General features: G+C 30.5%; 1 protein-coding gene across 1 annotated transcript; it reads left to right on the forward strand.

Annotated features, from left to right (window-relative positions):
- Window positions 1-2,936: 2,936 nt before the first annotated feature.
- On the forward strand, window positions 2,937-4,733 carry LOC139896467 (U-box domain-containing protein 30-like). Its single transcript, XM_071879109.1, has one exon. The coding sequence runs from the start codon at window positions 3,158-3,160 to the stop codon at window positions 4,469-4,471; it is 1,314 nt and encodes a 437-aa protein (XP_071735210.1). The 5' UTR covers window positions 2,937-3,157; the 3' UTR covers window positions 4,472-4,733.
- Window positions 4,734-13,147: the final 8,414 nt, after the last annotated feature.

Below are 13,147 nucleotides of genomic sequence, written 5' to 3' on the forward strand. Positions count from 1 at the left end.
TATATATATATATATATATATATATATATACATTTATGCACAAAACAAGTTACATATAATGGTTCGTGAATCTTCGAAATTTGGTCGAGGTTAAATGAATGTATGAACACAGTTTTAAAATCCTTGAGATTCAACTTAACAAACTTTGCTTATCGTGTCAGAATAATATAAAGATTGAAGTTTAAATTTGGTCAGAAATTTCCGAGTTGTCACATGTTTTGGAATTTTTTTGAGGGTGTCGTTTTGAATTTTTTTGTGCATGATACTACAATTCATGCTTTCACTAATATATATACTTATAAATTTGTTCCATTTTTTTAATAAATTTCTTGATTTGAACAAATTCGATCAATAGGTATATGAAAATATATTAGATTTTAGAAGTACAAAAATTTGATCTAATCTAATGTGAACATCCTACTAACGACACCTTAAAGTTCTCATTAATATGCTTGAATGTGGTAATCGTCATCATAAAAGTGACAAACAACCGGTGTGTACAATATATTTTTACGTGTTAACGACAGTCGTTAGCGCAACAATTCTAAATATAATTGTTAATATTAGTTAACTTCAAAAACTTGAAATTACAAATTAATACTTAAACGATCAAGTTGTTAACACATTTTCAATATTGTTGTAAAATTATTATTATCATAAAATAATAATAATAATAATAATAATAATAATAATAATAATAATAATAATTATTATTATTATTATTATTATTATTATTATTATTACTATTACTTTATTAAATTATTTTTATTATTAATTTTACTAATTATAATTACTAACGATTATTGATATTATTATTATGAAAGAATTGTTAAGAATTATTCTAGCGATAATTTTTAGTGTTCTCGTTAGCATGCATATTTATAAATGTCATATAAAAGTCAATTATAAACGCCATGTATATATATATTATTAATCACGGTAAAAGTGCTCTCAACGTAGTGTCCTTTAAAGCCCCAGACCAAGCCCTGTAGGGCGTCGGTGACACCGGTCCGCCCTGCCATGCGCACTGGTCTGCCTTGCGCATCTTGCCCTCTTTCCTTTCTTGTCGAAGAATCTTCATTAGGATTAAAGAACCCTTTTTCCTTTTTTAAAATTATTTTATTTATTTTTTGGTCTTAAATTGTGAAGAAAAGTGACGTGAATGTATCGTATGATATGTATATAAAATAATGTAGTGAATAGTAAATTCAAAGTTTCTATTGATATATATATATATATATATATATATATATATATATATATATATATATATATATATATATATAAAGGTATGTATATGTATTTATGTGTGAAAATGAGTGATATTTTTATTTTTAATTTTAATTATGGGTTCCATAAGGTTGTGGCCAAGAATTATAATGGAATAATTTTATTTTTATTTTATTTTATCTTTTTAATATTTACTCAAATTAGTTTTTAAGTTTTAGATTAGATGTAATTTAATAATTAATAATTATAATATTAATAATAATACAAGTATATTTTAATTTAGTTAAAATATAATTAAATGTGGTCCCAATCATTGTGAAGGAGTATGTAATGATTGATAGTGTTTAGTCCTGGGTAGAGATGACAATAGATCGAATATGAATCTGGTGATGCCGTTTCTATACCCATATCAATTTAGTTTTCTATCCATATTCATTTAATTTAGTTCATCCATCCATATCCATATTCACATGATTAAGCGGGTTAATAAATATCCAATGAATGTTAAAAAAAAATATTATAATATTTTATAATATGCGATGAAAACAAAAAATATTATATTAATATAAATATAACATGACAATTTGTTGAAGATAAAACACAATTTGATTTATCCACAAGAATGTGTAATATTTGTCGAAGATAAAACACAATTTGTTGAATTTTCTTTCAAACGTAGTATATGAAAAATCAAATGTAATATGATTATTTTTGTTAGATATACGTTATTTATTGTAATATATCATAGTTATTTCATCATTATAAAGTTGAAAATAAAATGTAAATTTAACGGTAAATGCACTTTAATGGGAAATATATAAGCATAGATCTATATTTATGTATTTGTATATGTATTTCGGGTTTTAATGGATATATCCATATATGAAACTTTTCATCCATGTCCATATCATATCCATATAGGTTCATCAATATTCATCACGAATCGGGTGGATCATATGAATATCTATTGGATCGGGTGGGGGTTTCCATCCTTTGTCCTGGTTTAATTATAGTGAGGAATGCTGATGTGACAACTAGTCCTGGTGAGAAAGCTTGTCATGGTTGAGAGCACTCTAATCATAATCTTAAAAATTTTGTTAGAATATATTTTTACGGAATATTACTTATTATTTATTTATTTATTCGTGAGGACATATAGATTTTGTTTGTAGTGTGTTTTCGGGATTAAGTTTGGAATCAACTTGTTCAAACTTCGAACTTAGTTAGCTTTTGTTTCTTATTTGGTGTTAGGGGTTGTTTTCAGTTTTTGAACCTTGCATTGATTTTGGATCGATTGTTGTTCATCTTTTTCAACTAACTGATGAAAACACTTTGTTTTAATGTTATCGTTATTTTAGCAAAAAAAAAATAAATAAATAAATAAAATAGAAAATGACAAACAATTGCCCCAACAGCAGATCTCTTCATCTCAATTTCCGTTTATTTTTTCCCTTCACGGGCTCTTCCAACCTGTCTATCTTTAAATATTGTAAATTTTTGTTTTTTAATAAAATAAAAAATCCCCTTTTATTTATTTCATTCTTAACCCAATCCAAAACCTACTTTAAAAAAGCATATAGATCTCTGTGTTGTTCAATTATTTATTCATTTGACTGTTCTTCTGTTGGTTTGATGATTCAAACCTTTTAAACCTTTGAATAGGACCTCTATCACTTTTGTTGTTAGTGAAAAAAAAATTTATTCCTTTTTTTTCTTTCTTTCTTTTCAGAGTATTTTTTTCCCCCCCTCTCTATCATTTTTAATTCTGATGTTAATTAGTCTTTTTGACCAGAGATAAAGGATTGAAACAGCTAAAGTGAATCAGACACTATTTCTTTAATCCACTGTGAATTAAAGATGGATTCTTTTTAATGCAAGCTGATTTTAAGGTTTGTTCCATTTTATTGCCTACCAAGTGTTTGTGAAAATGCACGTGTGTATATCAAATGGGGTTAATGGGCAGGTTTTAGATCTAGACACTGCTGTTAAAGATGGTGTGTTGGGTGGTGGTGTAGGTTTTGGTGGTGGGTTTGCTGATAAATTAGATCTGAATAAATTGATTGAAGATTTAGATCTACCTGAGGTACCATCAGTGTTCATTTGCCCAATTTCACTTGAACCAATGCAAGATCCGGTTACCCTTTGTACGGGTCAAACTTATGAACGGTCAAATATCTTGAAATGGTTCAGTATGGGTCATTTTACTTGCCCTACTACTATGCAAGAACTTTGGGATGATTCAGTCACCCCAAACAAGACCCTGCACCTGCTGATTCACACTTGGTTTTCACAAAAGTATGTGCAAATGAAGAAGAAATCAGAAGATGTACAGGGCAATGCATCTGAGATTTTGGATACAATTAAAAAGGTTAAGGGTCAAGCCCGGGTTCAATCGTTAAAGGAGCTCCGGTTAATTGTATCGGATCATGTTACTGTTAGAAAAACTGTGGTTGATAAAGGTGGAGCAAGTGTTCTTACATCTTTATTAGGTCCGTACACTTCTCATGCAATTGGTTCTGAGGTAGTTTCAATTCTTGTTTGTTTAAGTCTTGATTCATGTTCAAGGTTGAATCTTATGCAACCTGCAAAGTTTTCATTAGTGGTAGATATGTTAAATGAGGGTTCGATTGAAACAAAGATCAATTGTACCAAATTGATACAAACATTAATAGAAAATGATGATTTTCAAGTGGAATTAGTGTCTAGCCATAGTTTATTAGTTGCCTTAATGCGTTTAATTAGAGATCGAAGACACATGTGCGGAAATTTACCCGGGTTGCGATTACTTAAATCGATATGTTTGCATATACAAGTGAGATCATTGATTGTTAGCATTGGGGCTGTACCTCAATTGGTTGAATTGTTACCCAAATTGAATGCTGAATGTTTGGAGTTAGCATTGTTCATTTTAGAAGCTGTATCAACTGTTAAAGAAGGTAAATTGGCATTAAGCGGCTGTCCGAACACCATACCGAATGCTGTTAGAGTTATGATGAAGGTTTCCGAAAGGTGTACGCAACTAGCTTTGTCGATTTTATCGTCGATTTGCAAGCTTTCACCCGAAGAGTACGGTTCGGTTGCAGTTGATGTTGGTCTTGCAGCAAAACTGCTGCTTGTAATTCAAAGTGGTTGCGATCCGTTGCTAAAACAGCAGTCAGCTGAATTGTTGAAGTTATGCAGTTTGAATTATACAGATTCAATCTTTATATCAAAGTGCAAGCTGACGCGAACGATTAGGTGAAGGCGGATGTTGTTGAGTATCAATTGATTAACATAATAATAATAATCACTATCAAGAATTGATGAAAAATGTGAAGATTGAAATGGTGGATTATTGTATATAGTTGTGGAAACTTCAATTTGGAGTCAAAAAGATGGTGGATTAAAGTTTGTTTGCAATCACAAGTGTAATTGATCAGTGGTTGATATTGCTCCAATTAGATTAGATACTTTTATTATCATAAATCTTTCTTCTAGCATTGTGGAATTACCATTGGTAAAATTCACCTTTTTGTTCAATTAATTTCATTTTTGTCCTTTCAAATATCATTTCAGTTTTGGAATATATCTCTGCATAAATATATTTCTTTGGTCCAATTGAGATTGTTATCACGTTCTTTGAGCTTTTTGGGTGATTTGTGTTTTTGTTGGTGGACTCAAAACACAGTGAATGAAAGCAAATGAATGAATGAATGATTTGTAATTGTAAATTTGTAAACATATAAGGTTTTCTTTATTCGGTCTACTCGAAAAAGCTTAGTATACGAGTATTATACTTGAATATAAACGGTCTAACTGAGTTATCTTATCTTTTTATCATGTATAATTGTGAATTGTGATGTGTGTGTGTGTGGAATGAGCATGAAGAGAAGGGTCACTGTGTTTGACATTTTGTTAGAAGAATATGGGGATTGGACCCATGAAAAGCTGTTTATGTCAAATCAAAATGATGACTTGAAATGAAATGATAGTTTAAAGAGCTTTCAATGTAATTCGATATATCAGAAAACAAAATGCCTAGTATTCGATTTCGATTAGGTACACCGTACACGTATTATTGGACTTAGGTTTATTCAATACTAGGTATAGGTATCATATAGGTATTGTCCACTTCAAGAATTAAATCAATCAACCATCCAACACCAAACTTATGAGCATGAATACGACGCACAAACCTAGCTCCATAAAACGGCCAATTGCAATGCCAAGTATTACTTTAGTCTGGTTATTACTATGCACATTTAACTTTTTTTTTTTGTTTTTTTTTTTTGAACGGCGATTTTTGACTTAGTAGATCATTTATTTCAACGACCCTCATCATTTAAACGTAACACACACGTTCGGGCGGAAACCCAAACCCGATCAACGGTACTCGCGAACACATCCATTCAGCCATTCAGGCAGTATTCCAGGTAGAGGAACGAATCTGGTAAAACCTCTGTAGGTCAATATATACCACCATTATTGGTGTACAATTGTTTTAAAGAAAATCATGTCATCTCTAAGAATCGAATCTATAACCTCTCCTTATCCCATGACCAAAAAAACATGAGAGGAACCGTTAGACTATGCTGCAGGTTCATTACTATGCACATTAGTACTATGCACATTATTGTTTCTAGTACCTCCAAATGAGTGTTATTTGAGTGATGAAAAGTTACAATAAAACTATGATTATAGTGAAATTAGACACTTTAATTGTGACGGAATGAAGAGTATTTATTAATTATTAAATGCACTAAATACAGTTTGAAACTTTGAATTAGCAATAATAAAATAATAATTTGTTGTATTGATAAAGAAAATAAAAAGAAAAAAAGATTATGAAATTTGCCAAGTCTCATTCAGATTGAGACCACACTTGTAATGGAGAGGGGAGAATGAGACCAACTTGTCACCCATTGCTTCAACACTACATGTGAAAACTTACATCTTTGCTTATCTAGACGCAACTATCTCAATAAATTGTATACTCGCGCTCACAAACGTACAAATACATAATTCAAAACTTAAATTGTAGCCTGAGGCCACGTTATTTTAAATTTTGAATATTTGTTAAAAAAAAGTTTTTGAATAAAAACATATTCTTTAGATCATCATATAGCCAAGACTAAGATTCACATATAAACATAAGCGTCTCATGAATCATGATCACGTAAATTTATATACGGTTAAGCAAATATTCACTTCAGTGCAATAAATGAGAAATAAAAGAAAAATAATTCAAACTCTACAGTCTGTTTACTGATCATATTCTTAAGGATAAACTTAATATCACATGGGACTAAATATCACTGGCTCTCTTTTAGGCCTAATAAACGTTCAAAAGAAAATGGGCCAAATTCGTTGGCTCTCATCTTAGACTATTGAATTCAAAATTTCGTAAATCATATCTGTTTATACTTTTAATGGTTTCTAATAAGAATAATTGGCCTGTGAGTGTATTGCCCATCTTTGTGATGCCATGGACAATGGCCCATTAGACCATTGTAAAGGGCCGGCCCAGATATCAAGGAGACTTGAGCCCCCACATCTCTCATGGTTGGTAGGTTGATTTCATCTCACCGGACACGGATCCTTCAATCACCAAAGTGTACACTTAAATACTTATAACGACTTCATCATCAGTTCTTCACCTTACCATGTGCATTATGTTAGGAAAAAAAAACAAAATTTTCAAGCCACAGAACTTAAATTATGCAATTCCAAACACCCCTTAACTAAATAAATTAATGTTTGTTTTTATGAACAACAGTTGCTTTTTATAAATAAATAAGGATACCCTTGCTTCATTTACTACTTCTTATCTAATGATCTACGGACATGAGATAGCTAAACTTCTTTGAAAAGCAAACCTTACACTTTATACAAGTATTTTTCACGAATATATACATATTATTTACCCACCCTTGAATAACTGTATAGTTAGACTAGCACATCCATACTGCCAAGATCAATGTCATTTTGGCTATCTAATACGGAGTACTTAATTACTTGATATAATATCATCGATGAAAGAATAACCATGTAATTAACCATAACGGAATAGTAAAAATTCGTTTTACCGGGTTCTAATACTTTAACTGGATTTTTCTATGGAGACATGTAATAGAAATTTGTATACTTAAAACATACATAAATCTAATTTAGGTCAACAAGTTATAAACCAATTAATTACGGTTGAATCTAATGGAAACTTTTAGGAATATAAAAACATGGTCAAGACATCGTACTTGAGCCCTGACCACATTGTAGCCGACGTGAATCAAATCAAATCAAATCAAAAATTTAATACTCCTTAATTAATAATTAATTACTTTAAAAGTATATATAAGCATAAATAATATACACCCACGAACCTCCATTTAATAAACCTAACGATTACACTATCATCCAACACTTAAAAATGGAACAATTCACAACCTCCAACTACACGTCGTCGTATCAAGAGCAAAATCGACCACAAACAAACGGATCATCGTACCATAATTCTCTTGGGTCGGTTCGTCAACCGGTTCAAGAAGACAAGACCAAGAAGTTCATTGCACCATTGCCACCGAACCCGCCAAAAGTGTACCTAGTTGATTCAAACAACTTCAAGGAAGTAGTTCGTAAACTTACTACAACGCCCAAATTTCAGCAACTATCTACGCCATGTACAAGTTAAATGTTTGTCATAGTATTTTTATAACATAATCTTTGTCCCGTTTCAATTAGTTTTATTGATACGTGATTAGAAACTCTTGTTTGTAATTTTGTGTCTGCCGATGATGTAATATGTTGTTCCCCTTAAACAATGAAGTAACTCATGTTACCTTTATCCATGTTACCCATGATCGAGATAAATATAAAAGTCGTCAATGTCGATTTAATAGTTATATGGTGAATCGTGTATTACGATGATCATGTCATTACACTTGCGGTCTTAATGACACTTAACGATTTTGTTGGTGATTTCAGTGTGAACCAGCAATTATTTTGGTGTTATTGGATTTACTAGGTGGAAAGTGTTTGTGATCTATCGATACTCTAATCAAATTCGGTGAAGTCTGAAGTACACGTTCGTAAAGTGTGAGATATTTTGCGGAAATCGGAAATGAGCTTGGTAATGTTTGAAAGACTTAAACCGTGCGAACCTGGACAAAAACAGGGGTGGCACGCCGTGCCAGACGGTGGCACGCCGTGCCACATGCTGACTGAAAAGGCAGAAGTGAATTGGCACGCCGTGCCACATACGGGCTGCACTGAAAAGGTGGCAACTTTTGACTGAAAAGTTGTTTCGGTTCAACAAAAGTTATACAAGTTTCCTGGAAGTTAAGGAACGGTTTTAACATGTTTAAAGCATTTTTAACACCTTTTCAAAGGGTTTATTACCAAGAGATGTGTCATATCAATATGACCCATTTTTAAGAGTTGCAACTCTTCGGTTGTACCTTTTGATTCACTATAAATAAGTTCTCCATTTTCTGGAGAAATGTTCTAAAATTCAACATTTCTAACACACTTTCTACTCTCAAACTCTCAGATTTTACCCTCTACAATTGCATGGGATCAATTCTCTTTTGGACAAGAAAGTTGATCAAACTAGTCTTATCCCAATATTGATTTCATGTAACCCGTGTCCAAATTGGTCGAAATACTTCATTGAGGAAGTGTCCACACAATTCTAGTTTCAATCCGGTTCCAGATTCACAACCCAACAATCCTCTTTTCTAATAGATTTTATTATCAAAGGGTGACTGTGAGTTCGGATTGTGGATTTAATTAAAGACGTTTAGTTAAAGGGTGTAAACTTTTTTTTTCTTTTTTAGTTTTAATAGTGTTAGAATTAACCTTCACTTGAATCAAGTTATTAGCGAGAGTAGTCCGGCTCATTGACACCTGTCATGACCCGGATTTTTTCATGATTATATATTGAACAATATTAATATTTACATGATTAAATGTTTCCAACATATTAAGCAATCAAACTTTTTAAGACTTGATTAATTGAAACGAATTTTATGTAAACGTGTGACCACCCAACTTGTTCGATGAATTCACGAACGTTATAACTTGTAAATAACATGATAATATATATATATATATATATATATATATATATATATATATATATATATATATATATATATATATATATATATATATATGAACTTATATATATATATTTAACATGATGAAATGATAATTAAGTATCTCATTAAGTATATTAACAATGAACTATATACATAAAATAAGACTACTAACTTAAGAATTTCGAAACGATATATATACGTAACGATCATCGTTGTAATAACGTCTTAATATTTATATACCGTATTAAGATATATTAACACACTATGTTATCATGATAATATAACAATTTAACATCCCATTAAATATAATAACAATGTGATTAATTACATTTAACAAGGTCGTGAACTTAAAGGTTTCGAAACAACACTTACATGTAACGACTAACGATGATTTAACGACTCAGTTAAAATATATATATAGTGTATTAAGATGTATTAATACACATTTGAAGGACTTCAATACATATATCAAAACACTCTTACTTAACAAAAATAATTACAATTGTATTCTCATTTGTTTTCATCAATAATTCTACTCGTATTCGCTCGGTATTTGCACTCGTATTATAGCCAGCTTCTAGATGTATTTACTATTGGTATATACCAATAAAAATCTGCTCCTTAGCAGCCTTAAATGATTAAGGAACATGTGGAACTAACCATTTGTCAAGTAGCATAAATTAATTAGCAAGAAAACAAAATTAGGAATCTTTTCTTTCTTTATAAACTAAAAACGTTTTTATGTTTCATTCCATTTTTTCATACTTACACTTTCAATTCTCTCTCAAAATACTCCTTACTTCATACTTGATCATCTCCAAGTATTTTTCCCATCATTTAGCTTCAATTACAAGCTTTAATCATCATAAAAACAACCTAGAATCAAGAAGTTGCAAGATTACTTCCAATCTTTTTAATCCAATCCAACAACTCATCAAAGATCAAGAACTTTCATCTAATCTCAGTTACTTTTCATTATTAATCAAGGTAATAATCATATCCAAGCTTTGGTTTAATTCCTATAAACATAACTACCTTAAATCAAGTAGTAATCTTACTTGAACTTATTTTCGTGTCATGATTCTGCTTCAAGAACTTCCAAGCCATCAAAGATCCTTTGAAGCTCAAGTTATTTTCTCATCATTTCTAGTAGGTTTACCTACTATACTTGAGGTAGTAATGATGTTCATAACATCATTCGATTCATATATATATATATATATATATATATATATATATATATATATATATATATATATATATATATATATATATATATATATATATATAACTATCTTATTCGAAGATTTAAATTTGTAATCACTAGAACATAGTTTAGTTAATTCTAAACTTGTTCGCAAACAAAGTTAATCCTTCTAACATAACTTTTAAAATCCACTAGACACATGTTCTATATCTATATGATATGTAACTTAATGATTTAAAACCTGTAAACACAAAGAACACCGTAAAATCGGACATACGCCGTCGTAGTAAAACCGGGGGCTGTTTTGGGTTGGATAATTAAAAACTATGATAAACTTTGATTTAAAAGTTGTTATTATGAGAAAATGATATTTCTTATGAACATGAAACTATATCCAAAAATCATGGTTAAACTCAAAGTGGAAGTATGTTTTTCAAAATGGTCATCAAGATGTCGTTTTTCGACGGAAATGACTACCTCTTTCAAATATGACTTGTAACCTGTAACTCTGACTATAAACCACTACTTTTTCAGTTTAGTTCTAAATACTACAGTTCATTATGAAACCATAGCAATTTGATTCACTTTAAACGGAGTTGTAATGAATATTTGGCGAGCAAAACAAAATCTGCTAAAATTAACGTTGTATGGACGAAATTTATATTGTAAAAACTATATTAACCATATCCTTGCTAACTTTTCCTATATATATTTGGACATGTTATCATTAGTATAACAAAATATTATAATATTAGTTAATTTCGAGATTGTATATATATATAATAATCTCGGTACATTCCATGACAATAAGTATACAATACGTTTTGATAAATCCTAAGACAATAAGTATACAATACGTTTTGATAAATTCTAAGAAAATATGTATACAATACGTCTCTGGGATGATGCAAAGACAATACGTATACAATACGTCTTGGGGGTAATTCTAAGATTATATATATACACCGATTATTGGACTGTTGGACATTTCGGACTATTTTGGACTACTAACAAAGGACTACTAACATAAAAATGTTAAAAATTAATATATAAGTATTCTATGAATTTGTTTTATTTTATTCACATGTCGTATTATTATCTGAATCATTATTATTGTTATAGGTTCGTGAATTCAAGGACGACGACCATATTTTTAATAAGCTGAAAACTTATTATTAATATACTTTTACTACTGTGAGTATATAGTCCCATTTTTAAACTCTACAAATATTTTGGGATGAGAATACATGCATTTTATGTTTTACGCCATAGACACAAGTACTTAAAATATATTCTACGTTGAGTTGTACCACTTTGCATATCTTCCTTAATAGCTTGGTAACTAATATTTATATGTTGTAAGAACATGTATACGCGAATCCTATTGACAGATCTATCGGGTTTGACAACCCCAACCGGGCTAGTCGCTCTAGTATCGTAAACGGTTGCATAGTACTTCGTTTTTACTACACTTGGTACAGTGTAGGGAAATTTCATAATAAAGGGAATATGCTACATTTATGGTTAAGTATGGTTACCGAAGCGCTCAACAACTTATAGAATATCTTTATTGAAATATTTATAACTATGAAATCTTGTGGTCTATATTTATATCGATGCTAGCTTTAAACCTATATATCTCACCAACCTTTGTGTTGACTGTTTAAGCATGTTTATTCTCAGGTCCTTAAGAAAATCTTCCGCTGTTGCAATATCTGAGCAAGCTGTGCATGGAGTCTCATGCTTTTGTTTAAATGAAGTGTTGCATTCAATAAAACCTTTGTCATGTATTATATTCGACTGTTATGTCACGTGTGTAGTATTTGGAAACCGATGTATTATGGAGATTATTTCTTAAATAATCGCCCACTTGTTTAAAACATGCATTATGTATAATAAGGGTGGTCTTTTTATGAAACGAATACAATATTTTCTAAAATGTATCATATAGAGGTCAAATACTTCGCTATGAGACCAATGAATAACGTACCGCGTTTATAGTAATATGGACGAGTCGTTTCAACACCTAGCATGGAAGACTCGGAGAGGGAATAAATTGATCGACCGCTCAAGGTCCGGAATTTTCAGGGGCCTAATTTTTTTTATATATATACAAACATAATTGAAGATTTAAGAGTATGTGAACTAGGGAGATCCAATTAAATCACTGAAGACAAAGCACATTAGGCTCAAAAACAACAACTAAATGCACTAGAAAAAAAAAAGAAATAAAAGTCTATTAGCATTCTAACCAGGTCGAAAGGATCTTTTATTAAATGGTTTATATTATTCGTTAGGGTCAAAAGACATTTTTTCAGCTCGTTCTAGACCCTCAAATTCTCGGGACCGGCTAAACTCTCCGTTTTACAACATTTTCATTTCACTATACACATTTACACATTTATAATAGTTTTTCAAAAAAAGTTCAAACTTTGATTCCATTGACTATGTAAGTTTCTACTGTCTTCGAACTGATGTACGTATTTATCCTTCAACAATTTATTTTATGTTATGTTATTTATACGTTTTTATATATCAAAATGGAATAAAATTAAAACTGCTTGTCCTTTTCGAAGGAAATATCTTTTTTTGGAGGGGATAAGATCGGTTCTGAAACAGATATCATATTCGGAAT

This window comes from Rutidosis leptorrhynchoides, chromosome 3 (assembly GCF_046630445.1).
Source record: "Rutidosis leptorrhynchoides isolate AG116_Rl617_1_P2 chromosome 3, CSIRO_AGI_Rlap_v1, whole genome shotgun sequence".
Lineage (NCBI taxonomy): Eukaryota > Viridiplantae > Streptophyta > Magnoliopsida > Asterales > Asteraceae > Rutidosis > Rutidosis leptorrhynchoides.

Bases quoted from the DNA above. Each gene is read 5' to 3' on its own strand.
- LOC139896467 (XM_071879109.1), top strand. From the start codon at position 3,158: ATGCACGTGTGTATATCAAATGGGGTTAATGGGCAGGTTTTAGATCTA.